Raw genomic sequence first — 25704 nt, 5'->3', positions numbered from 1 at the left:
ACTGGAGCACCCTTCACTGTCCCTTTATTAATATGGATTATAAATTGAGAGTTATTCTAGGACAAGTGGTTAAGGTTCCCATTAACATTCAAAGTGGATGCTGGCCACTAGGTTCTCCTAGCATCCCTCAGTCTTTACCAGCTTCAGGCGCTTCTGGCTGGCATACCCCACCCCCTACCCTTAACTTTCGAGCTCAGGCATTGGGCTTTACCCCACCCCCACCTCTGGCCCCTACATAACTCAGCCATTTTGGCTATGCCAGTCTCTTGGCCCAGCCATCCTTCTTGGTTGGCCTCTTCTGTCCCCTCTCCCCTCCTCTCCTCACACAGCCCTGCTCATGGTCATATTCACTCGGACTCTCCCAGAAGGCTCTGCCTCTGACCTTTTTTATCTACAATAAACCTTCTTCACTGTACCTAGGATCAATTATGTCCCTCCTTTTTTACTTCTTTTGTTCATTTGCTTCTCAGTTTGGTCACAAACCAGGACAGTCAACATCAATCCACATGCCCACATCTCTACTGCTTTACGGTTCAGAGACAAGAACCACCACAAATGGGAAGGTTCTACAATCCCAGAATTTGTAATCATTGACACCACTGCTTAATCCCATCTGCGCACATGTGCACAGATAAACATTGCTCCAGTGGACCTATGCTGGCTCCATTAAACACCACCGCAAAGCTCCTGAAGAAAGCAGAACAGCAACGAGTTTCATATTTTCATAGGATTAAAAGTCTACTGGAAGAAACATCAAATGTGCTTCTTGTGTTTTGAACAAGGAATTCAAATCTTTTTATATCCCCCACCTTGTAAGACTTTTAGACAATGTTTTACACTCCTCTGTCCATCCAGTTAAGGTTTTCTTTACACAAAAGGCCAGCTGCTCTATTCCAGTAATTTGATCACTTGCAGCAGTGTGACCCCTTCTCAGAACAGTGACCCCCTTTCCCTTCCTTCTTCATTTTCTATGTGTCAGTTGTTTTCAGATTATCTGAATTAAGATTATGAAGTAGGACCCCATTCAATGGGAAAGAAAGTCATCACCTGAGCTAGATAAAAACCAATGCACTTCTCATCTGTGTTTGTTCTTCTGAGACTGCGCAAGAGTAAAGTTTGCCTTGTCTGGGAATGTCAGTCGGAACGGTGGTCTCTGTTTCTTAGAGACCACGAACTGTTTTCCAACGCTTACTTAGAAAAGAAAAACCAAAAAAAAAAAAAAGAAAGAAAAGAAAAGAGTTCTTAAAAGTAAGAGTAAGAAAACAGACTATGTCCGAGTTTTGCTTTTAACGTAGTTGAAATTCAACTACTAAACGCTTTTATAAGCCTGGAATTTCCCCCTTTTCTGGAAAAGCAGACCTCTCTTGAGAAGTGACCACCACCGACATCCCCCGTAGTACACACCAAACTGTTTGCTAAAGGCACAAGTTCTAAGTAGAAACCTGCAACCTTGGCATCTGTAAAATTTGCTTAGCTTCTGAGAAAATATTGTTGAAGCAGGACGGGTCACGTAAAGAAAAGAGGACGACAATACTGCCTACCCTATGTACGCTACTGAATGTTTCTGCTCTAGACTCTCAGGCATTAGCAAGAATCCTGGCTCTCTCTAATCAGGATTTGTTCTGGTGCTTGCTGGCCGACGTCCCTTGTTGTTCCGGGAGCACTGCCACAGCCTCGGCGCCCTAAGACAATGAGTCCGGGATGGAAAAGTGTTAAGAATAAAAACCCGGACCATGAAGCATCTGGAGGGGTCAAAGTATCCCTTTTGCTGTCCCAGATATCAAACTAAGCAAGAAGCAAGAAACTTCCTGCTTCCGGGACTTGCGTCTTCACGCGCAGGCGCCTGCCCGCAGAGCTGTCCTGGCTTCCCTCAGGAAGGGTTCAAAGGTCGCACCGTTCTCTTTAGTCTATCTGCGGAAGAGACCTGAGCTGTGGGTGCCTCCAGCCACGGGGTGTCGGCGGTGCGGCAGTCTCGACTCCGGGTGAGTGTGGCATCGTATGCTCCTGCTAAGCGGAACTAATCATCTCCCCACGGGGAGGGGGGGGGCTCGAACGGGCGGCCGAGGAAGCAGCACTTCCGCCCATTGGCCAGAACCGACCTCAGTGGTTTTTGGCCCCGCCCACAATCTGCGGCTGTCCAATCAGTTGTCGCTGTGCCTGCGTGCGTGACAGCTGTGTTAACGCGTTGGGACCCGCTCTTTGGTCGACCTCCTGAAATCGCCCAGCGAGGACCCGCAGTTGGGAGGCAAAGGAGGCGGGTCTCTGAATTCTAGGCTAGCCTGGGAGACCCTTTCTAAAAAGGGAAAAGTGTCCCCATTGAGGAAATTCACATTTTCATTTACCTTTTCCCAGAAACCACTTAAGTCTTGAGCCAGAAATGTCTGTTTATTAAACTTTTTAATGATTAATTTGCCTAAATTTGGCTTATTGCATAGGCGGAGAAACTCACAACCGGGAGTTTTCAAAATACTTACTACTCTCTTATTCATTTCATCCCGATTCCACTGTGACTGGTCACAGACACTCCTCTGTCTGTGTCTTCTGGCTTTTTGACTACATAGTTTGTTTTCTTCTATGAGAATGGCCATTATTGTAACCAGAAATTTACTGCATAGATTTTTGTGAATTTCAGTGAATTGTCTCTTACTTAATTTAAAAAAAAATTGTATGTGTTTGTGTTACAGAATGCCATATGTCAGCAGGTACTCAAGGGGGGCATAGGAGTCCCAGGAACTGGAGTTACAAGCCATTGTGAGCCCTGCAACATGGTTACTAGGGAGCAAACCCTGGGGCAGCAGGAGCACTCCTAACTAACTACTAAGCTGTGTCTGGCACTACCTCATAGTTTTTCTCTTTAGCATGTACATGACAGTAGACTAAAATACAACATATGGAAGTAGAATTTCATATAGTAGAATAGAATACATGGAAGAGGAAAAGACTTTGGCTATTTTTTTATTGTTTTATGAAGGGATTAAGTATTTTTAAAGGAAATGCCCATGGGCCCTATTGAATTTTCCTAAGAGTGTGCATAAATCCTTTCTCTCTCCGTAACTCCTTAGGAGCTTGCAGATGTCTCAGCATGGTTGAGCTAGAACAGGCAGAGGCCCAGCTCTCCGAGTTAGACCTCCTGGCCAGTATGTTCCCAGGTGAAAATGAGCTCACAGTGAACGACCAGCTGGCGTTAGCAGAGCTGAAAGACTGTGTGGAGAAGAGGACAATGGGGGACCGATCATCACAAGTATACTTTACAATCAATATGCACCTGGACTTCTCCGAGGAAGCAAGGGTAATTCTGTTCCGTTTTGGAAAGAATTGGAGCATGTCAAGACCTAAAACAATGCTTATAGCATTTTTCTCCCTTCTCTTCTCAGGTGATGTTTTCTCTGTCTTGCTTGCTTCCCTTTAAATACCCTACAGTTTTGCCCGAAATCACTGTCAGGTATGTTGCAGAAACCGTGCAGGTCAAAATTAATGTGGAAACAAAAGCAATTCTTGTGTTTGTTTTGTTTTGTTTTCTAAGAAAATTGACTTATTTCCCCCACCCCCGCCCCGTGTCTTGCATCAGATCGGTATCACTGAGTAGATCCCAGCAGACTCAGCTGAACACAGACCTGATGGCATACCTGCAGAAAAACTGTCTCGGAGAGGTCTGTGTACTGAATGCCACAGACTGGGTTAGAGAGCATGCCTCTGACTATGTCAGCAGAGATGCCTCCCCCTCCCCTGCCAAGGAAAGCCCAGCCCAGCCCATGGATCTCACTCTTACGAGGCTCTGGATCTACAGCCATCACATCTACAACAAATGCAAAAGAAAAAACATCCTCGAGTGGGCAAAGGAACTGGCCCTGTCTGGCTTCAGCATGCCTGGGAAACCCGGTGTGGTGTGTGTTGAAGGCCCACAGAGTGCTTGCGAAGAATTCTGGTCAAGGTACGCCTTCGCCTATATTAGATATCACGTCATTACTTATAATCTGAAAGACAGTACTCGAGTTGTAGAAATAAGTATGTCCCAGGGGGTTTATCTCCACGGGGATTGAGTCTCAAGTGGATCGTAAGGCAGAAGTCATATATAACGACACATGTATATTACCCTCCTCACCTAGCACAATGCACACTCTGTAAGTACGTGCTGAATAAATCAAACCCCTCCCCCAATGCCATCTAGGACCTATCAGTGTCCATGAATATGTTCTCTCATTATCTAATGAATATGATAACCTTTCGACCTATGAAACAGGAATTCTTTTTGAGGATTAGGATAGCCACTTGTCTTATTCCTCTGTTAAGTTTCTGAGAAGTTCCTTAAGCAGCTTAAGAGTGAACCATTTGTACTGTTCTAAAATAGGTGTGACAGTGGCTGAGTTTGCAGCTCAGTTGGCAGAGTGCTTGCCTGGCATGCACAAGGCTGTGGGTTCAGTCCTTCGCACCGTTTACACCAGGCATGGAGGTGTGGTCACACATCTAGGCCCTTTGAAGGTAGAAGTGAGAGGACCCAGAGTTCACTGCCACCTTTGGCTACATACTGAGAATCACAGAACCCTCCTACACAATAAGTAATTAAATATTAAAAATCAAATTCTAGTGGAAGATCATAATGATAGCAGTCAATGAGTGTTCAGATAGGATCATAACCAGAACCATTTGATGAAAATAAGCCCCCGAGAGATTACCTTCTTATTTACAGGAACATGGACTGATCAGTTGTTCTTTGTTCCTTTGTTATAATTTGCTTGTTTTGTTTTTTTAGACAGGGTCTCACTATATCCTTAGCTAGTGTGAAACACAGTATGTAGACCAGATTTTCAATTCACAGAGATCTGCATTCTGCCTCCCAAGTGCTGAGGTTAAATACATGTACCACCGCCCCCAATGCTGAGAAGCGTATTCTATTATCAGTGCTGTAGAAAAATCTATTTTGAAATTTCCTACTTTGAAAACCTGTTTTTCAGACTCAGAAAACTGAACTGGAAGAGAATTTTAATTCGCCACCGAGAAGACATGCCATTTGATGGTACGAAGGATGGAATGGAAAAACAACGGAGATTTTCCACTTTTGAAGAAAAGGCCTTCAGTGTTCATGGAGCCAGAGGAAACCACATGGACTTTGGTCAGCTGTATCAGTTCTTAAATGCCAGGGGCTGTGGGGATGTTTTCCAGATGTTCTTTGGTGTGGAAGGACAGTGACTCAGTGGGTTGGGGGTGGGGGTCACTGTTCCTCCTTTGGTTGTTTCTTCCCATTCTTTCTCGAATTTTAATGTTCCATTCCACAATATTATAGGCATGGGAGCATAAGACAAACTGTAATATAGTTGCAATGCATCAGTTAAAATATGCTGTGAGTGAAAGAAGAACTGAGTTTCAACTTATAAAATTTCCATTTCTAACAGAGAAGGCTGGAGAAATATGGCCCAGAGGTTAAGAGCACATATTGTTATGGCTGAGAACCTAAGTTCAGTTCCCAGCACCCACGCCAGGCAGCTCATAATCACCTCGAACTCATAATGTCAGCTTGTCTGATGGCCTCTGTCCTCCTCAATGGTGCACGCATAAACATGCACATATACATACACTCAGGTCATCGGATCCCTGGAGCTGGAATTACAGGAGGTTGTGGATTGCCCATCGTGGGTACTGAGGACCAAACTTGGGTCCTCTACAAGAGCAATGCATACTTTTAACCACTGAGCCATCTATCCAACCTGGTGGAAACCTTTTGATGTGAGCTGGACGTGATGGCACGCAGTTGTAATCCCAGCACTTGGAAAATAGAGGAAAGAGGATCAGAAGTTCAAAGCCAGCTTGGGCTACTTAAGCTCTGTCTTAAAACAAAACATAACAAAACAAAAACAAAGTCATTCACAGGAACTTTTGCACAATAAATTATCTGTGAAAGTAATTTTGGTGGTTCAGCTTGCATTTCCAGGACGCTTCTGCCTTTACTGAGGAACCTGAGAACGCTGTCTGCTCTCGGCCTCTGTTGCAGCTGTATCTGGCTGTAGGTTATAGAGGCAGGATTCTGGGGATGAATTTGCATCTCTTTCTGCCGTGAAGTGATGGCAGGAGAAGGGAAGGATGTCCGAGACAACTGCGGAAATGCCCGTCCTTCTTGTCCTGTGCGGACCCAACACTAATCCTAAAGTCTCTGTGTTTGTTATCAGCAGCCAAAAGTTACCCTGTCACTTTTTTGCAACACTTTGGCTTTGAAATTATAATATACAAACAGTAAAGATTTTCCTCAGCTGTGGCTATTGGTCATTTCTAATTCTGTGTACTTACACTTGGCCCTGTTTGTCCTTGCCTCACGACTGAAGACTGAGCAATGAGCAGGGCTCACATAACTTTTTTTTTCCCCCGAGACAGGGTTTCTCTGTGTAATAGTGCTAGCTGTTCGTGAACTGGTTCTGTAGACCAGGCTGGCCTGGAACTCACAGAGATCCATCTGCGTCTACCTCCCCAAGTGCTGGGATTAAAGGTGTGTGCCACCACTGCCTGCCATGCGAATACTTTTTGTTGTTTTTGTAATTTCTTTGCTTTTTCAGACGTGGCCTCAGTGGTGGGGTTGGAACTCACTATTATAAAGGCTGGCCTTGAAATCACCGAGTTGTCTGCTTCAGTCTCCAGGGTGCTGGGATTAAAGGTCCTTGTGTGACACTTCACCCAGTTTGAGCTCAAGCTTTCCAAAAGTCCTTGAGAGTTCAGATTGTAAAGTTGTAGAATTTAGTTTTTGCAGATTAGAGTTCGATTTTTTCATTATGGAAATGACTTTCTGTAATTTTATTTTATTTGAGTTCATAACCACCCTGTTTTGTTTGTATTAGAGTTGATTATCACCCTGTAGTGAATAGTTTATATTACAAGCAATATATATATATATATATATATTCCACTGAATTAGTAGATAAAATATAGTAGTTATAATGCAGTGTAGAATTCAAAGAGCAAGATCATGTGAATAGGTTAGTATGAAGAAGGGTAAACACAGATGAGAAATGTTAGTATCCTGGCACACCTTGGAAACCTGGCACAGTCTCCCCTCTGTATGGCAAGCAGTTCTGACTGTAAGCAGGTGTAAAGGCCCCTTTAAGAGACAAACTCTGAAACCGGGTAGTATTGGTGCACCTCTTCAATCCCAGCACTCAGGGAAGCATAGGCAGGTGGATCTCTATGAGTTCAAGTCCAGCCTGGTCTACAGAGTGAGTTCCAGAACAGTCAGAGACACACAGAGAAACCCTGTCTCAAAAAACAAAACGAATGAACAAAAAGAGACAAGTTCCGTCTACTCTCAATCTTTCTCTTCCCTGCCATTCTTCTGAAGAGGTAGATTTCTACCTCTCTCCTCCCCCCACTCTCTCCCTCTCCCCTTTCTCTCTCTCTCTCTCTCTCTCTCTCTCTCTCTCTCTCTCTCTCTCTCTCTCTCTCTCTCTCTGTTATCCTCTCTTCCCTCCCTTTTAATAAAACTCCACACTCAAACTATGTCTACATGCCCATGTTTATGTCTCCTGTACCTCCTCAGGTTCCTCCCTGCTGCCCACTTGCCCTGGAAATATCAGTTACTCCTCTGCTGTTACCATACTGCCAGACCAAATGTCTAAGTTAGGGTTTCTGTTGCTGCGAAGAGAACCATGACCATGGCAACTGTTATAAAGAAAAAAACATTTAACTAGGACTTGCTTACAGTTACAGAGGTTTAGTTCATTATCATCATGACAGGACATGGCAGTTTGGAGGCAGGCATGGTGCTGGAGAAAAGCTGAGAGTTCTACATCTTGATTGGCAGGCAGGAGGAGAGACTGCCACATTGGGCCACACTGGGCATAGCTTGAGTATACATGAGATCTCAAAGCCCATAGTGATACACATTCTCTAACCAGGCCACACCTCCTAATAGTGTCACTCCCTATGGGCCATGCTTTCAAACACGTGCGTATATGGGGGCCATACCTATTCAAACCACACCAACGGTCTGTTGTAAGAGCTCTGACTCCATCAACTAGCAAAACTGGATAAATTCTGACATCCCTAGAGGCCACCGAAAGGACTCGGGTTGTGTGTGTGTGTGTTATGGAGAGTGGTGGATTACAGACAATAGATTACTTTTCACAGAACTACTAAAATATTCCCAGTCTTGAACACTGTATTAAATAAGTAGACAAGTGAGCATATCTCAGCTGTAACATGAACAGTATAGTAAACTTTTACATAGTCGCTTCCCTAAGACCTGTCAAGTTTAGATACTTCTTAAGTAGGCAAGAGAAATTCAGATTTTCTGACCAGTTCTTTGACCCAGGTGATTTGGTTTATGCCTTCTATACCAGCATTCCAGAAGCAGAGGCATCTCTCTAGTGAGTTCCAGGTTAGTCATGGCTACATTGGGAGATCCTGTTCCCAAACCATTTTTTTTTTGAAAATTAGTAAATTTGAAAATCTGTGAGTTTGGTAGCCTATAATTCCATCTCTTGGAAGGCTGAGGCAAGAGAATAGAAAATTTGAAGCCATCCTGGGTTATGGAGTGAGAACTTGTCTCAAACAGATAAAGCACACACATCCTGTTATGGTACAGTATATGAAATGCCTTCATCTTTGGGCCCTATCATAAAAAAGTTGATAAATGGAACATCAAAATTCTTTAAAATGTACCTTTGTACCATATTATCACCAGTGGTTACTATTATTTTTTTCCTGCATAATACTAGAAAATCCTAATATGTTAGGTTTTAAGAGTATGAGAGAGGAAGAGTGGGCTCCAGAGAGAGGCGCCCAGTTTCAGGCTTCCTTAGGGAGAACAGCGCTATCCTTTCTCAGGTCCATTACAGAAAGAGGAGGGAGGGAGCACGTGTTGAATTAGGAGTCAATGGACCCAAGGTTGGCTCCTGCCACCTAACTGGACTAAGAGATACTACGCGTCATTCTCATTTTTTCTGGCTGAGATAAAAAGTCTCAAGGACATTTCTGGATAATCTACAAAAACAATGAACCCAATTAGTAAAGGATGTGACAGTTCTCGCTTTCCCAGCTATGCTTTCTGGAAGGGCCTGTTCCCCTGTTCTCAGGAAGAGAGGGAGTATGGGTGGAGGTACAGGGCAGGTCTCTTGACTATGTCATCTGATGTTGTTTTTTCTTTTATTTTTTTGAGACAGATTTTCCTGTAGCCCAGACTGCTCTTGAACTCCCTAAAGTATGCTAAACTGACCTTGAATTTCTGTGGGGCTCTGGGCAGCCTGGCCACTTGTGGGAGCCAGGCCACGCAGCTGCCATGGCAGGCAGCACCGGCTTCCAGGAAAAGCCATAAGCTGACACAATCCAGAGAGGGTCAACATCTAAAGGAAAGGACCTGAAGTTCCAACCAGTAGATAAGGTTAGATAAGACCATCAGAAGTCCCTGAGCCCAGGACACATTGTGCTTTTGCCTACATCCCTAGGCAAATATCAGCCAATCAGGGTCCTGAATCCCAGAACCGCCCCCCCCCATCTACTATGCTAAAAATCCTTCCCAGACTGGTCTTGGCACACCCTGCTCTCAACTTCTGCATCCAAGCTTAAGCTTGAATAAAGGCTCTTTGCTTTTACATACAAGTGCGGACTCTGGTGGTTTGGGGGAACCTCATGATCTGGGCATAACATCTTCCAACTCGATGTCTTCAGTGCTGGGAATCAAACTCATACTTCAAGCATACTAGGAAAGCATGCTACCCAGTGAGTTACTCTACCCCCTCCAAGTCTGCTGTTATTAATTTGACTTTCAGTATATATGATGATTATATATTTATATATATATATAATTTTCTTTACTACAATTTAGATGTTTATACATTTATTTTAATAGCATCAATTCAGTTTGCTTTTATTTAATTAATTTGTATTTGTTTATTTTTTTGACACAAAGTCTCACTATGTATTTCTGACTGTCCTGGGAATGATGTATATGTTACATCCAGATTGCAGGCTCCCCCAAACCACCATGGAGTCCGCACTCATAAGTAAAAGCAAAGAGCCTTCATTCAAGTCCGAGCTTGGACTCTCCATCTGTCTGCTGAAGCAGTAGAGCAGAGAGTGACAAGCCCAGTTGGGACCATAGTAGAGGTCGGTGGGGGGGGGGGCGATTTCCAGGGTTCAGTACCCTGATTGGCTGACATTTGTCTAAGTGTCTTGGCAAAAGAAGATTAGGTGAGTCCTGGGCTCAGGTACTGGTGTGGGAGATCCTTCTGTCTAAGTGTTGCTCTTACTGGTTAATGAACAAAAAAACTGCCTTGGCCTGTTGATAGGGCAGAACTTAGGTAGGTGGGGAAAACTGGACTGAATGCTGGGAGAAGGGAGGTGGAAAGAGAGATGCCATGGAACCACCGCCAGAGACAGACATGCCAAAATTTTGAGAGTAAGCCACTGCCACATGGTGATACACAGATTAGTGGAGATGGGTTAAATTAATATGTAAGAGTTAGTTAATAAGAAGCTAGAGCTAATGGGCCAAGCAGTGATTTAATTAATACAGTTTCTGTGTGGTTATTTCAGTTCTGGGCTGCCGGAACAAACTGTTCCTTGCAACAAGGTAGCCTGGTGATCTTATCTAATCTTATCTAATGGTTGGAATGTCAGGTACTTCCCGTTTAGATGCTGGCCCTCCCTGGGTTGTGTCAGTTTATGACTTTTCCTGGAACCCCATGTTGCCTGTCATGGCAGCTGTGCAGCCTGGGCCCCATGTGTGCCCAGGTGGCCCCTGGACCCCACATGGACTGGGCCCCATTATGTGTGGCCAGTCTGTCCTGGGCCCCATAGTATAGACCAGGCTGGCCTTGAACTGAAGAACTGCCCGCTTCTGCCTCGCAAGTGCTGAAATTAGAGGTGTGTGTCACCATGCCTAGCACATAGTTTTGATTTTGGGACATTTACATTTACTTATTCTTTCTCTCTGTCTCTACCCCCACCCCTTCTCTCTCATGTGTGTATGTGTTTCGTAATGCATGTGGAAGTCAGTTCTTGATTTTTATCATATAGGTCCTGGGGATCAAACTCAGATCATCCAATTTGGAGGAAAGCACCTTTACCTGCTAAGCCATCTTGCTTGCCCTAATCCTGCAGATTTTATGTTAACATTGGCCCGGTAGGTGTGCTGGCACGTGCCTTTAATCCCAGCATTCCAGAGGTAGAGGCGGGTGGATCTCCGTGAATTCGAGGATAGCTTGGTCTACAATATGAGTTCCAGGGCTTAAAAACCTTAAAATAACCAAGGGTATTACAAAGAGAAACCCTGTCTTGAGAAACCAAATAAAAGAAAAGAAAAAAGAAATACAAAATTTTCAGTCCCCACTCCTGTGCTGTTGCTGATCAGTCTCTTTGATGGTTTGAACCCTCTCCTGAAAGTGTACAGCACTCTCATATGTATTTGTGCTTTTACAGCGTATGTATGTATGTATGTATGTATGTATGTATTATTATTATTATTATTATTTAGATAGTGTTTCTCTGTGCAACACTCTTGGTTGTTTTAAGGTTTAAGGACCGTTGCTGCAGAGGACTCAAGTTGAATTCCCAGCATCCATGTCAGGTGGCTCACAAAGGCCTGTAACTTAAGCTCCAGGGCAAGCAATACTACCATCTTCTGGCCATGGGTATTGCTCGCACGCACTCACACACACAATTTAAAATAAAGCAATTCTTTAAAATGGAAAAAATTTAATCTAGGTTCATATTCCTCTATTTGGCATATAATTTGTTTCAAACAAGAGCCACACATTGTATTTGCATGATCTGTCTTAGGACTTATTAAATATGTTGTTTTTTTCCTCCTCCACGCCCGCCAATTTGTTAACCCATTTTTCTTGTAGGATTTCTTACGTTCTGAATTCTTTGGCTGCGCCAATCCCGTTTTATATACTCCCCTGTACTCTGTAAATTATTACTTTAGCTCCGCTAGATTGTTTTGATTTTTTTTTTTGCAAGAATACTTAATAGGTCTCCAATACTTTCTATTGGATTCTATCAAGCTCAGAATCTGTTTCTCATGTCGATGATCGCATCGCTTTCTTTACTTCTAGCACTTTTTAGCACAGTTGCTACCATACCATTCTACTGCTATCTTACGTAACACTATAGCTGAAGTCAAATTCCCACACACTAGGTAGGAAAGGAATCGCAACTCTGCAATTACCCAGGGCAGGATTTGGCGCTGCGGACCCAATCCCGCTTTCTTATTGGTCACCATTGACGCCACTCACGCAGGCGTGCCTTTCCCTGTGACGTTTCAGGCAGCGGATGGTCAGAGTCCTGACGGAAAGGCGGGATCGGAAGTGGGAAGCCATAGGCCAGGGTGGGCGGGCGCAGGTTGCTACAATGAGTCCTTTTCCGGCACGGGGGACCGGAAGTTGTGGCCCGGCGGTGCCCACCTCGGCTCCGCAGCCCCAGAGCGCGGCCGGCACCGCCACCATGGGCGGGAAGAACAAGCAGCGGACCAAGGGGAACCTGAGGGTGAGGCCCGGCGTGGCAGCCCTGCGGCGCGCGGCCCGGGCGTCTGCAGGGCCGGGAGGGAGGCGTGTGACCCCGTGTGTGCGTCCCTCCGCGGGTGGGCTGGTCGAGGAGTTAGGACCCAAACGACGTTTCACGCCGAAGCCGTGCGTGTGGGAGCGCACCCAGGGGAGGTGTCCCTGGGAAACGGGGTCAGCGTGCAGCCGGTGGCAGCTGCCCAGGTGGCTGAGGTTGTGTAGGAGCTGTGGGAGGAAGAAGAGAGCGTGGGCTCCGTGTGCTCGGAAATGACCCGTGGTTTTCCGTCCCCGTCCCTCCCGGCCAAGGCCGGAGCTCCTGGATGGTCTGCGTGGTTTCAGTCGGTGTCGCCCCATTGGCTCTGTGGCCTCAAGCTCACCTCGCTTTTTCTGCCTTGCCCTGGCCACCCTGACCTCGCCACGTCTTGACCTGGCCTGGCAGGTTTCCGATGCCCTTCTGTTTAGGTGGCTCTAGACACGTCAGTGCACCCTTCCTCCAGTGTCAGCCCTATTTTAATGTAGCTGTTGTCGGTGCCAGCGACGCTGCGTGCTACGTAATTTACTAGCTTACTTTATAAACATTTTAAAGGCAAGTGTTACTGCCCTTGTCCTGATGGATGATAGACACACGCGCGCACTGGTTTTTAGCACAGTTCCCTTTTATAGACCTGTTCACCGCCTTTGACTCAGTTAACTTTAATGATTCCAGTATCAAAACACAACAGTTACAGTAGGATCATTCCTATGTTAAATGCTTTTCTGGTATTCTCGTTTAATTGTCACAGAATGTATTTAAAAACCTTATTCACTGTTTTAGGGCAAGCGGATTAGGATTGCAATCTGCGTATTCTGTTTTGAAAATGTTTTGCTGTATAGCTCTGTCTGGTCTGGAACTCAAGTCTGCAGACTACCAGGAACTCAGAGACCTATTTGCCTCTGCCTCGAGAGTACTAGGGTTAAAGGCATCTATCTGCCAAGCTCAGAAACCTCCATATTCTTGGAGTCACCAGCTGTTAATATTTGTTTACATTTCATTTTCTCTCTGAATTCATAAATTTGTATCACCTTTAGGAAGGTTAATTTCAGTATTTTAACACCCAAATCCTTCACCTCATCTACTCTAAAAGCAATTCCATTCTTCATATACCATGCAAAACTTTAGCCATGATGGGCTACTTAAATATAATGTACAGACTTAAAATTCACGTGTCTACTAGCCTCTGTATTTTTAATTCTGTTTTTAGATAATAACATTTTAAAAGGGTTTGTGACTCAGTCAAGTATCACTTGTTCCCTTTGGCTGCCATTTAAGTCTTTAGATTTAGACAGTTTCCCATTTCTTGCCCACTTGAGCACATTTTTAAATGTCACAATAACCAGGAAGAGTTGGCATTGCTTTGATTTATTTAGACTCATCTCATTGTTTCCTTATATCAATTTGAATTAAGCCATTCGCATTATATCACACTAGAAATACACAGTACTTGTTCTTGTTTTTCTTTACTAGAGACACTTGCTTAGTGTTGACCACCGAAAAGTTACCTTTTCCCATTGGCGAATAACAAATATGTGGTGTTGCAGTCTGATGTTGAATATACTGTTCTTCAAAGTTATCTCCGAAGTTTTTAAAACCCTTAGATGATTCTTGCTAGGATCACTTATTACTATGGTAGTTTAAGAACTTACTTTTGATATTGGAAATGATTCAAATAGTGAATTAATTGCTCTTACCTCATTTGAAAGATGATCTAACTGAAGTTTAGAGTTTAAGTTCATATACTCTGGACGCTTCAGAGTTGGCACTTGAAGTTTAGTTTTTAAAATGCTATCTATTTGTGTGCATGTGTAGATTAGAGGAGGATTTTCAGAGGCCCATTCTCCATCCCCCTTTATGTGGTTCCCAGGATCAAAGCTCTGCGTTGTAAGACTTGCATGGAAAGGACTTTCACCCTTTGAGCTATTTTTCCCCCTTATTTTTTGAGACAGAGTTTGTCTGTGTAATAATCCTGGCTGTCCTGGAACTCTTGTAGACCAGATCAGGCTGGCTTCGAACTCAGAGATCTACCTGCTTCTGCCTCCCAAGTGCTGGGATTAAAGATGTGGCCACCACTGTCTGCTGGTCTGAGACTTCTTAATGTAGCTCAGGCTGGCCTCAGATATGTGATCTTGGTGCAGCCTCTTCAGTGTGGGGATTACAGGCCTGCACCACTAAGATGGTGAACTGCTGTTCTTTGGTTTGTTTGTTTTGAGTCTGGGTCTCATATACCAGGATAGATTTGAACTCATTATATAGCTGAGTGTGGGCAGTGATTGCTCCTCCTTCTCCTCCTCCTCTTCTTCTTCTTATTTAAAGGTTTATTTATTCATTAAACATACAGTGTTCTGTCTGCATTTCCTGCATGCCAGAAAAGGGCAAGAGATCCTCTTATAGATGGTTGTGAGTCATCATGTAGTTGCTGGGAATTGAACTCAGGAATTCTGGAAGAGCAGTCAATGTTCTTAAGTTCTGAGCCATCTCTCCAGCCCCATGATTGCTATTTTTGAAGTATCAGTTTAATGACGAACACAGATTTATAAGAAAGTATGATTTATTAAGCAATTATGAAACAGGCATGAATGGACTGAGAACAGAGGAGAATGTTGTCTGGTCTGAGGGAGCAAAGCATTGCAAACACCAGTATCTTGAGGATTAGATAGAAGTTTGTCAGGCAGTGAAAGGAAGGAAGGGCCTTTAGATGGAGAAAAAACTATGGTTGAATTCTGAAAGCTCATACTTAGGGAACCTTGAGTGGAATTCAGTCTTGAATGATGGGAGATGGGAAGGGGGGGGCAAAGTATAGGGTATAGGTATTTAACCTGCAGAGATTAGAGTAGTATCTGTATTTTATACCCATAGTAGACATTGAATAAAAGATACTGTTTGTACATTTAAGGAAATAGTTTTAAATGGGAAGCTGGGGACTTAATACTTTTTCAGTTGCTGCTAGTTATCATTGGCAACTTGAACTTCAGTTTCAACACAGCCTTCAGTGGTTTAGTAGTTGGAGTTTGTGTTTTATGGTTTTATTTTTTTAATTTGTTTTTGTTTTTTGAGACAGGGTTTCTCTTTGTAGCCCTTGCTGTCCTAGGACTCTCTGTATACCTTGAACTCATAAAGATCCACCTGCTTCTTCTCTGAGTTGACATGACAGGTTTCTTTGAATAGTTCAAATGTTTGTTTTCTCATTAGCAACAGAACCCTAACCTGCAGAGTAGGGGACTAGTATATTAATACCAGTCAAAACATTGACTATGATTCGAAAAAAAGAATGTTTTTTAGAAAAATTGGTTATATGTGTATGCATTTGAGTGCAGGTGCCCTCAAGGTCCAGAAGAGGGCAGGGCTTCAGATCCCTGTGGTTGCAGCTAAGGCAATTACAGCAGCCCATTTCTGGGAACGAGCTCAGGTGTTCTGCAAGAACAAACACTGCTCTTGACTGCTGAGCCGTCTCTGCAGGCTAAGTATGTCTTTTGGTTTGATCATTACATTGATTTTTTTGTGTATTTTAGTAATTTTGGCTTCCAGTACATGGAAATGAGCTTATCTGCTCTGAAAGGATTCCGTAGCAGCATGTAGCATTAGATCTCTCTCAGTATGATAAACAAAATTGGTTGGACCTATTAGTTTATATCATTATAAGATATATGTATGCAAATACTGTCTGTGTGGTATTTGGAAACTTACAAAAAGTTTTCATAAGTGAATATATATTTTAGGCTTTGAACTTTCATTCTTTTTCTTTCAAATGTTCTCAGTGCCCATTGATATCCTAGCACTTGGGAGACTGAAGCAGGAGGGTCATGTGACTACACGAGACTACCTGCAAAATCAAGAGTTGTTCTGATGTTTAAGAAACTCTAATTAGAATTGTGTGTGAGAGTGTTTTTTTTTTTTAAGTTTTTTTTTTTTTTAAGTTTTTTGAGACAGGGTTTCTCTGTGTATCCCTGGATGGCTGTACTGGAACTCACTCTGTAGACCAGGCTGGCCTCGAACTCAGAGATCCATCTGACTCTGCCTCCCGAGTGCTGAGATTAAAGGCATGCACCACCACCCCCTGGCAAGCGAGAGCATTTTCGATAGGCTCTTAAGACAGAAATACTCATCTCCAGGGAACTTGCAGGCTCAGGCAAGAAGGATTCCACAGTGGTAAAGATTCTTGTGAAAGAGTTGAAGAAGTTAGTTTCTTGGTGTAGTTTACATATTTATTCTCTCTTTAGCCACAGAACCCCAACTTTTAGAACTAGTGGAATTGTGTGTTGTAAATATCAGTCAAACCACTGACTGTGAATCGTTATTTTCAATTAATGTATGTGTGTAAATGTGATCTGACTTTCTTTCCTGCTTTTCCTTCTTATCAGCCTTCGAACAGTGGCCGAGCTGCAGAGCTTCTTGCCAAAGAACAGGGAACAGTGCCTGGATTTATTGGTTTTGGGACATATCACAGTGACCTCGGCTATGTTCCTGCTATTCAAGGAGCTGAAGACATAGACAACCTAGTGGATTCTGATTTCCGAATGGTGCTGAGGAAACTTTCTAAGAAAGATGTCACAACCAAACTCAAGGCAGGTTTTCACTGCGCGCGCACACACACACACAAACACACATCAATTAAGAATATATTTCTGGCCAGGTATTGATGGTGACACATGCCTTTAATCCCAGCTCTTGGGAGGCAGAGATATGTTGGAGGAGGGGCCACTTGTTGGTCCCCGGCTGCTCAGAACTCCGAAATAATCACACAGAAACTGTATTAATTAAATTACTGCTTGGCCCATTAGCTGTACCTTATTATTGGCTAACTCTTGCATATTAATTTAATCCATTTCTCTTCATCTGTGTATCGTCACGTGGCTTACTGGCTAAAGAAAGTTCTATCTGGCTCCGGCGGGCCTACATGGCTTCTTTCTAATCTGCCTTTCTTTCTGCCAGCATTCTATTTAGTTTTCCCTGCCTACCTAAGTTCTGCTCTGTCAACTAGCCAAGGCAGTTTCTTTACAAATTAATCAATAAAAGTAACACATAGACAGAAGGACCTCCCACACCAGAGGTAGGCTGATCTCTGTGAGTTCAAGGCCAGCCAGGTCTACAAAACAAGTTCCAGGACAGCCAGGGTTGGTTCAAAATCCTGTCTCAAGAAACAAGAAAAAATAATGTAGTTTGTTAGAATAAATGTAAGGTTTATTTGTTGTAAAAGAAAATGTGCAATAATTTATCATTAGTTCCTTTACAGTTGTAATTTTTTTTGACACATAAGTTTAGTTGACATTGACTTTTGGAGTTGTAAATTAGTTTTGCTGCTCTAAAACATTTTGAACTACATTTTGGAATCTGGCTATGTAATAATTCATGGTAGAGGAATATAAGTTTTTAAATTTTTATGGTTTTGCTATGTAGCTCTTGCTGACCTGGAACTTGCTATGTAGACTATGCTGTTCTTAAATTTGTGACAATCTTCCTGCCTCTGCCTTCTGAGTGCTGGAATTATAGATGTGAGCCACCATACTTGGCTGTTGTTTCTAATTATGCATTTGAGTGTTTTGCCTGAATGTATGGGTGCTATGTTCATGTGTGTGCTCCAGATCCCAACAGAAGCTGTTGGATCCTCTGAAGCTGTAGTTAGGCTGTGAGTTGCTGTGTGGGGTACCTGGAACTGACCCTGGGTTCCTTGAAGAGAAAACTGTACTCTTAACTGCTGACCTATATCTTTACACTATTTCATTTATTATTTATTTAATTTCTTTTATTTTTTATTATTTTGAGATTTGGTATTTTATTTCTGAGCTTGTCTGAGCTTTCTGAGTTTATTCCTCAGCCTCTATCCTTTCCATTTGTTTTGTTCTAGTAAAGTTGAAAAGTCTAAAAGTTCAGTTTCTACTATAATGGACGGTGAATTTTTTTTTTTGTTTCCGTGGCACAGATAGAAATAATATATTCTCCTTTTAAATAAAGTAGACTAAATTTCCAGAACAAAAGAAAGAAAGTGGGGAGGCAGTGTTACATTTGTTAATCCTTGACGTTGTTAATTATTTTCAGGCAATGCAAGAGTTTGGAACTATGTGCACAGAAAGAGACACAGAAGCTGTAAAAGGGGTCCTCCCGTACTGGCCAAGAATCTTCTGCAAAATTTCCCTTGTAAGCATTAGAGTTTATGAGCCTGCTTTTGCTTAAGTGATTCAATTCTGGAGAGAGTTTCCATTCTGTGTTTGCTACAGAAGGTTGATAATGAGTTCCTTATAGTTACTTAGTCTTTGAATATCTCTTGGATACAATTTGATTGGAAAGGGGGAGAAAAGAAAAATTAAAGAAGCCCTACATCCTCAATATTTTTATTGTTTTTTTTTTTTTTTTTTCGAGACAGGGTTTCTCTGTGGTTTTGGAGCCTGTCCTGGAACTAGCTCTTGTAGACCAGGCTGGTCTCGAACTCACAGAGATCCGCCTGCCTCTGCCTCCCAAGTGCTGGGATTAAAGGCGTGCGCCACCACCGCCCGGCCCATCCTCAATATTTTAAAGCAGGTATTTTCTTTCTCTCTTCTTTGCTTTCTTTTTTTTTCTTTTTTTTTCTATGGCTTGTAATTGGATGGGGGGATTATTGTTGTTTACACATGCTCCACTACTGAGTTATTTCCCTAGCCTGTCAGAAGTCGTATTAGTTTGATTATATACATAGATGAATTTCTACTGTGAGTCATTGTAGACTATTTACAGATATTCATATTTATTTTTAAACCAAATTTCCATTATTAATAGGACCATGATCGCCGGGTTCGAGAGGCTACACAGCAAGCTTTTGAAAAACTTATCGTTAAAGTAAAGAAGCACTTGGCTCCATATCTGAAAAGTGTAATGGGATATTGGCTGATGGCTCAGTGTGATACATACCCCCCAGCAGCAACTGCAGCCAAAGATGCATTTGAAGCTGCTTTCCCTCCAAGCAAGCAACCTGAAGCCATAGCGTTTTGTAAGGAAGAAATTACAAGTGTGAGTTTCTGGAGTCATTCTGTACCTGTGTTTCTCAAGCATCTAAAGGTTCTCAGGCATATGTGGTAGCTCTTTACCTGCTTTTATAAATGTGTCAAGAAGAAACAGATCATGTCTCTCTTCACATATACAGTAACAAAAGTTTTCTGTAACCTCAAAAGGTGTAAGGGATCGGCAGGATGGCTCAGTGGGTAAAAGTGCTTACCGTGTAAGCCTGAATACTGCGTGTTCCTTATAGCCCTCATAAAAGTAGAAAGAGACCAGATTCCACAGCTGACCCCTGACCTGCACATGTGCACAGTGTGTGTTCTCTGTGGTCCTTATCTCTCTCAGATTTGTTAGCTGATTATCCCACGGTACTGCAGTTATAAGAATAATGAATAGCCAGGTGGTGCACACCTTTAATCCCAGTACTTGGGAAGCAGAAACAGGTGCATCTCTGTGAGTTTGAGACCAGCCTGGCCTACAAGAGCTAGTTGTTCCAGGACAAGCTCAGGCTCCTAAGGTACAAAGAAACTTTGTCTCAAAAACAAAACAAAAAAACAAACAAAAAAAAAAAATACTGAATAACAAGTAAAGTAACCACAGATATTTAGTGGAAGATTTCTCTTGATGTGAATTGGAGCTGTCATAAAGTTCCTGTTTTTACCACAGTAGCAGCCAATGTAGGGAATAGATACAAAGAGAAAAATGGCCAAAATTCAAACCTACGTCTGATTTGGCTAGTAGGTGGGTTGAGGGTATGGGAATTTTTATTTTATTTGTTTATTTATGTATTTATTTATTTGCTTATTTATTTTTAGATAGTGGTTTTCAGTGTAGCCCTTGCTGTCCTGGAACTCACTCTAGATCAGGCTAGCTTAGAACTCAGAGATCTACCTGCCTCTACCTTCCAAGTACTGGGATTAAAGGTGTGTACCACCATCGGGTATTGGATTTTCCCAATATCTGATCAATATTGACAGTTCCATAAAATCTTAAGGTTTTGATGGTTTTTTTTCAGGTACTGCAGGATCACCTTCTAAAAGAAACTCCTGATACACTCAGTGACCCCCAGTAAGTTACCTTGTTTCTTTTCTTTTTTTGAGACAGGGTTTCTCTGTGGCTTTGGAGCCTGTTCTGAAACTAGCTCTGTAGTGGGATTAAAGGCGTTAGCCACCATTGCAGGGCTAGTTACGTTGTTTCTAAGTAACTCTTACTCCTAATACACTCCGTGCCCCTCCTTCTTCCCCAGTAAGTAACATTGTTTCTAAGTAACTCACATGAGGCATTTACTTTGTTGGTTTCCATGTGTAGTTTCAGTGTGACATGTTCTAAAAGGAATGCCAAATGCAGGTGAAATTATTTCAGAGAATGTTACACGGTGCCTGCTATGTGCTTTTACTTCAATTTTGGCTGGCTATTAAATTTGAATTTTCTGAGCTACATATGCAGTTCTATTAGAAAAAAATTTACATTTTTTTTCTCATTTACCTTTGGCAGTCCCAGCAGCAGGAACTATTGTAAGGTTTGGCATACTTGAAGAAGCTAAGAAGTTGTGTTGAAGAACTTTTTATTTAAATAAAGGTTTTATTTACCTTTATGTTGTTGTAATCCAACTGTTGAAAGCTGCACTAAGTAGGCGGGTGCCTTCTCAGCTTTCCTAGAGTCTCTTGGCATGTGCTGCCCAGAGAGCATGGTACTTGTGGTCACTTCCTCCATGTGTGCAAGTGTGGCTTTCACTTGAGTTAGTTGCAGAATGTGAGATTAAAATTCTGCCTGTGGACAGCCAGATGGCACCTCAGGTAAATGCCCTCACAATCAATCCTAAGAACCCGAATTCAAGCCCTATGACCGTCATGGTAGATGGGGAGAAACCACTCCCCAGTTTGTTCTCTGACTTCCTTATATATACGTGAATAAAAAAAAAACCAACAACAAACCCTAAAACCAAAATCTATTTATTTTTCAAATCCAGAACTGTTCCAGAGGAAGAGAGAGAGGCTAAATTCCATCGAGTTGTCACGTGCTCCCTATTGGCGCTAAAGAAACTGCTTTGCTTCTTGCCTAACAATGAGCTCGATTCCCTGGAAGAGAAATTTAAGTCACTTTTATCACAGAATAAGTTTTGGAAGTATGGAAAACACAGTGTACCTCAGGTATCATAACAGTTCTTAAGATCCTTTTCTATAACTTCCCCTGATTTCACTGCACTTATGCCATGTTTATTGTTTATGTTCAGAGTCAGGCAAGCACACCTTTGTCGTTGGCCTTTCAGGACTTAATTGCCTCTTTTACTAGACGGGTCCTGTATTTCACCTCTTTGTTGTTGGGGGTGAACTGACGCACATGCTTTGCTAATGCTCCAGAGTCACTGCACATCGTCCAGCTGTGGGTCTCTGTGTTAATTCCATCCACCGCAAGAAGCTTCGGCTAGAGTTAAACAATGCACTCATCTGTGGTTATAGCAATATGTCATTAGCATATAGTGTTTTATATAGAAACATATCCAACAGTGTTTTCAAGAGAAAACTTTAAAGTTTGCTGCCTGTTAAAATGTCACTTATAGGTAATACTTTTCTGAATTTGATTTGCTATTAATTTTGAAGAATATACATAAATATTTTATAGGGCCAAATATTTATATTTTATTAAAGTTTTTTATCTATTGTGATTATAATTGTATCATTTCCCTATTCTGTCTTTTAAATTTATAGCCTCTTTTTCTTTGACACACACATATATAAACATAAAGATGGTTAGTCTTTAATAATATATTCCTAAATACATAAGTACAACCTGCTCAGTCTGTAAGTTACTTGTATATGTATGACTTAAGGCTGACACTGGTATTGGATAATCAGTTGGTGTCTTTGGGGAAGATGGTTTCCTCTACTTTCAGCATTCCTTACTTCCCTGTAGGTTTTTGTCTGGGGCTGAGGCCTTGTGAGCTTTTCCCCTTTTGTGTCTGTTGGTCTTGTCCTTGCTTAGGTTATGTTCAGGCAGCCTATGGGTGAGACTTCCTAACCAATAATGTTGCTTTTTTGACATTTCTAGGTGACAAATCTCACAGCAAAGCTGTTGTTCTTCTGGTTGCTGCAGTCTTCCCGCCCCTCTTTTGTTGTAGATGTGTCATTAGGAGTGGGCTCTACAACTCTGTTTCGATGGTTGTAATTTTGTAATAGTCTTCTCTTTCAAAGAGGCTGAGAACTACACTTACCTGTGTGTAGAAGGATAAATGTTTAGAATATAGTTAGGGACTGTTCTGGTTTAGTAAAGTGGCAATTGTAGATTCTCCAGAATCCATGGCTTTGCTACAGTAGGCTGGCTGACTGAGTTTCCAGTACCAGGCATTATTTCCTCCTTGTTGAGCAGGCCTAGAGGTTATATATGGCTTAGATGGAATGGAGTCAGATGGGTGCAGGGACCGAGATGGTGTGAAGAAGTGCATCATGGTTCAAGCATGGAGTTTGGGGTAGATCTCTGGGGGTTGGGGTGGGGTTGAGGAGAGGAGGATAAGGTGGACTCATCTGTCTAGACCCTGGGGAAGGCTCTGCAGGATCTGGCTGAGTGGAGTATTGGGTGTGGTGTGGAGGTGCCTGTAGGTTCAGAATTGGGGACAGGGAGAGACCTCCAGGAAGTCTAGAAATGGGTAGTGGAGCTCTGGATGTGGGACTACGGCTAGATTTGGGGGCTAGCGGAGAGTACATGGAGCAGGATCAGGTGGTCTCACCAGGCATGTGCAGGATCGCTCTTCATATCTTTTCAATTTCGAAACGCATTATTTATACTCCACATCTTCATTTTAGACTGCCTTATACAGTCTTATATGATAGCAATTATTTTGTTTTGAGCATATTGTTCCACTGTCTGTGATTTTAATTATTGTGTCTGAAGTCAGTTATCAGTCTTGCTGTCCTTTCTTGGGAGGTAGTTTGTCTTTTTCTCTGGCCATTTAAAAATTCTTATCTTTATATTTTATTTTTTGTGGAACTCACTACGTAGATCAAGCTGGCCTTGAATTCATAGAGATCCTCCTGTCTCTGTTTCCTGAGGGCTGGGATTGAAGGCATGTACCATGTACCCAGCTTTCTTTACATTTTTTTAAGAACATTTTTATTTTATGTGCATTGGTGTTTTGCCTGCCTTATGTCTGTGTGAGGGTGTCAGGTCCCCTAGGACTGGGGCTATAGACTATTTTGACCCTCCGTGTGGATGCTAAGAATTGAACTCAGGTCCTCTGGAAGAGCACTGACTGCTCTTAACCACTGAGCCATCTCTCCCGCAACTCTTTATGTTTTCTTAACTGCAGTCTGAGATGTCCTGGTGTGGATTCTCTTCCATGCATTTATGTGTCTTGCTTGTGATTTACTGGGATTCTTGAATCTGTGTATTGGGGCATTTAATTGACTCTGGAATGCTCAGATATTGCCTCCAGATACTTCCTTTATTTCAGTCTTTCTTCCTTTGGTGTTGTAAATAATGCAAGATGAAATCGCTTGCATATTATCTTGTTTGTCTCATTTGTTTTTCACAGTTTTTGCTTTGTGTGCTGCTTGTGGATTCCTTTTATTCAGTCTTCCATTTCACTGATTGCGTTTAGTTTGCTTGTTTCAGCCTATCCATACTGTCCAAGAAAAATAGTGCAAGCTTGGTATTCCCCCCCCCCCCCCCCTTAGATCTCATTGTCCTGAGCTTACTCCTTAGACCAGGCTGGCCTTGAACTCACAGAGATCTGTCTGCCTCTGCCTCCCAAGAGCTGGGATTACAGGCATGCACCACCACTGCTCAGCAAGCTGGGTAGTTTGTAAAAAGTAGAAATCTCATGGTTATAGAGTCTGGTAAAACTCGATGTAGGGGACATGCACATGCTGACTTCCGGTGCTGACAAGCGATGTAACGGAAGTGATGCCTGAGGCATGCGACATGGCTGTCAGCTTATGGCATGCTGCCTGCTTTGTTGTGAGGATCGCGGAGCAGAGATGGAGAGCCATGAGATAATTGAATACTTTAAGTCTCAAATGAAAGATGATCCTAACATGGCCTTAGTGGTGGCTGCTCTTGAAGAGAGACAACGGAAAGACACTTGAGGGTGAATCTCACCAGTGCCATAGAAAGACTCCTCCATGGCCATGTCTTCCGTTGGAGTGCTCTTCCTTTGCCTTGTCAGCCTCTGCTCCCTGGAGTACTGTGATTACTCCAAACGTGCAAAGATCATGATTGAGAGGGGAGCTTTTCCTCAGGAGAGTGTCCCTGTCAAGAAATAAAATTGCAGATCTGTGTCATACTTTCATCAAAGAAGGGGGAGCGCACAGAATTTTGACTCATGCCTAATCCAGAGTCATCCTGAGGGTCCCGGAAGAAGCCATGGCAGCCAAGAAGCTGTTCAGTGTGTCTATCATGGAGACTCAGCCTGATTTATCAGGGAAGAAAATGGCCAAAACCCTCTGCCACCTCAATGTTCCTGTCACTGTGGTGCTGGATGCTGCTGTTGGCTATGTCATGGAGAAAGCAGATCTTCTCATAGTTGTTGCTGAAGGAGTGGTTGAGAACGGAGGAATTATTAACAAGATTGGAACCATCCAGATGGCCGTGTGTGCCAAAGCCCAAAATAAACCCTTTTATGTGGTTGCGAAAGTTTCAAGTTTTACGGCTCTCAACCAGCAAGACGTCCTAGACAAGTTTAAGTTCAAGACAGACACTCTGAAGTCCGTGTAGACTGGACAGGACCTCAAAGAGGAACACCCGTGGGTTGACTATACTTCTCCTTCCTTGATCACCCTGCTGTTTATGGACCTGGGTGTGGTGACTTTCAGATTTGTATGCAAAGGTTCACATCGGAAGTCCTGGACAATCCTCTTAACTCAGCTCTCTTGTGTCTGAAACTTATTTGCAGTTCTAGAACCAAGCTGAAGCATCCTTCTGGTTTTCAGAAACTGTTTCCAGAAGTCCAAGTTAGGTGACTGGCTGCAAACCCAAGGAAGGACGGCACACGAGTGGGGGCCTTCTTCTCATACCACCATACTCCAGGCTGGTCTGAATCAGTGACTGCAGTGACAGCCACTGAGAATACATCATAGGGTGCCTTACACAAGGCAGGAAACACTGCGTCAAGCCAGACAGGAAAAACCAATGCAGGAGCCACCTTCATAGGATGCTGCTTACAGAGTGTCTGAACCTAACCTCTGCCTTCCTTTAGACATGGTTAGGTCCCAAACAGTTTTTGTAAGT

The 25704-nt window shown here is 42.8% G+C and overlaps 2 protein-coding genes and 1 pseudogene across 2 annotated transcripts in view; all 3 read left to right on the top strand.

Moving 5' to 3' along the window:
* The first annotated feature begins 1848 nt into the window (after positions 1–1848).
* On the top strand, positions 1849–6247 carry Rwdd2b (RWD domain containing 2B). Its single transcript, XM_075959290.1, has 5 exons — positions 1849–1982; positions 3063–3289; positions 3375–3442; positions 3569–3931; positions 4953–6247. Exons 2-5 carry the CDS (start codon positions 3083–3085, stop codon positions 5185–5187), a joined length of 873 nt encoding a protein of 290 aa, XP_075815405.1. The 5' UTR covers positions 1849–1982; positions 3063–3082; the 3' UTR covers positions 5188–6247.
* Positions 6248–12289: 6042 nt separating this feature from the next.
* The window catches only part of Ltn1 (listerin E3 ubiquitin protein ligase 1), a 61394-nt gene continuing 47979 nt past the window's right edge, over positions 12290–25704 (top strand). The window contains exons 1-6 of the mRNA XM_075959272.1: positions 12290–12465; positions 16875–17078; positions 18550–18648; positions 19264–19494; positions 20498–20550; positions 21452–21632. Of these exons, the coding sequence (XP_075815387.1) occupies positions 12331–12465; positions 16875–17078; positions 18550–18648; positions 19264–19494; positions 20498–20550; positions 21452–21632 (903 nt within the window). The 5' untranslated portion in view covers positions 12290–12330. The remainder of the gene's footprint in view (positions 12466–16874; positions 17079–18549; positions 18649–19263; positions 19495–20497; positions 20551–21451; positions 21633–25704) is intronic.
* Positions 24456–25356, top strand: LOC142837074 (translation initiation factor eIF2B subunit alpha pseudogene; annotated as a pseudogene).

This window comes from Microtus pennsylvanicus, chromosome 1, assembly GCF_037038515.1.
Source record: "Microtus pennsylvanicus isolate mMicPen1 chromosome 1, mMicPen1.hap1, whole genome shotgun sequence".
Classification (NCBI taxonomy): Eukaryota; Metazoa; Chordata; class Mammalia; order Rodentia; family Cricetidae; genus Microtus; species Microtus pennsylvanicus.
Note: the sequence above shows the minus strand (reverse complement) of the source record. Positions and strands in the feature narration are given on the sequence as shown.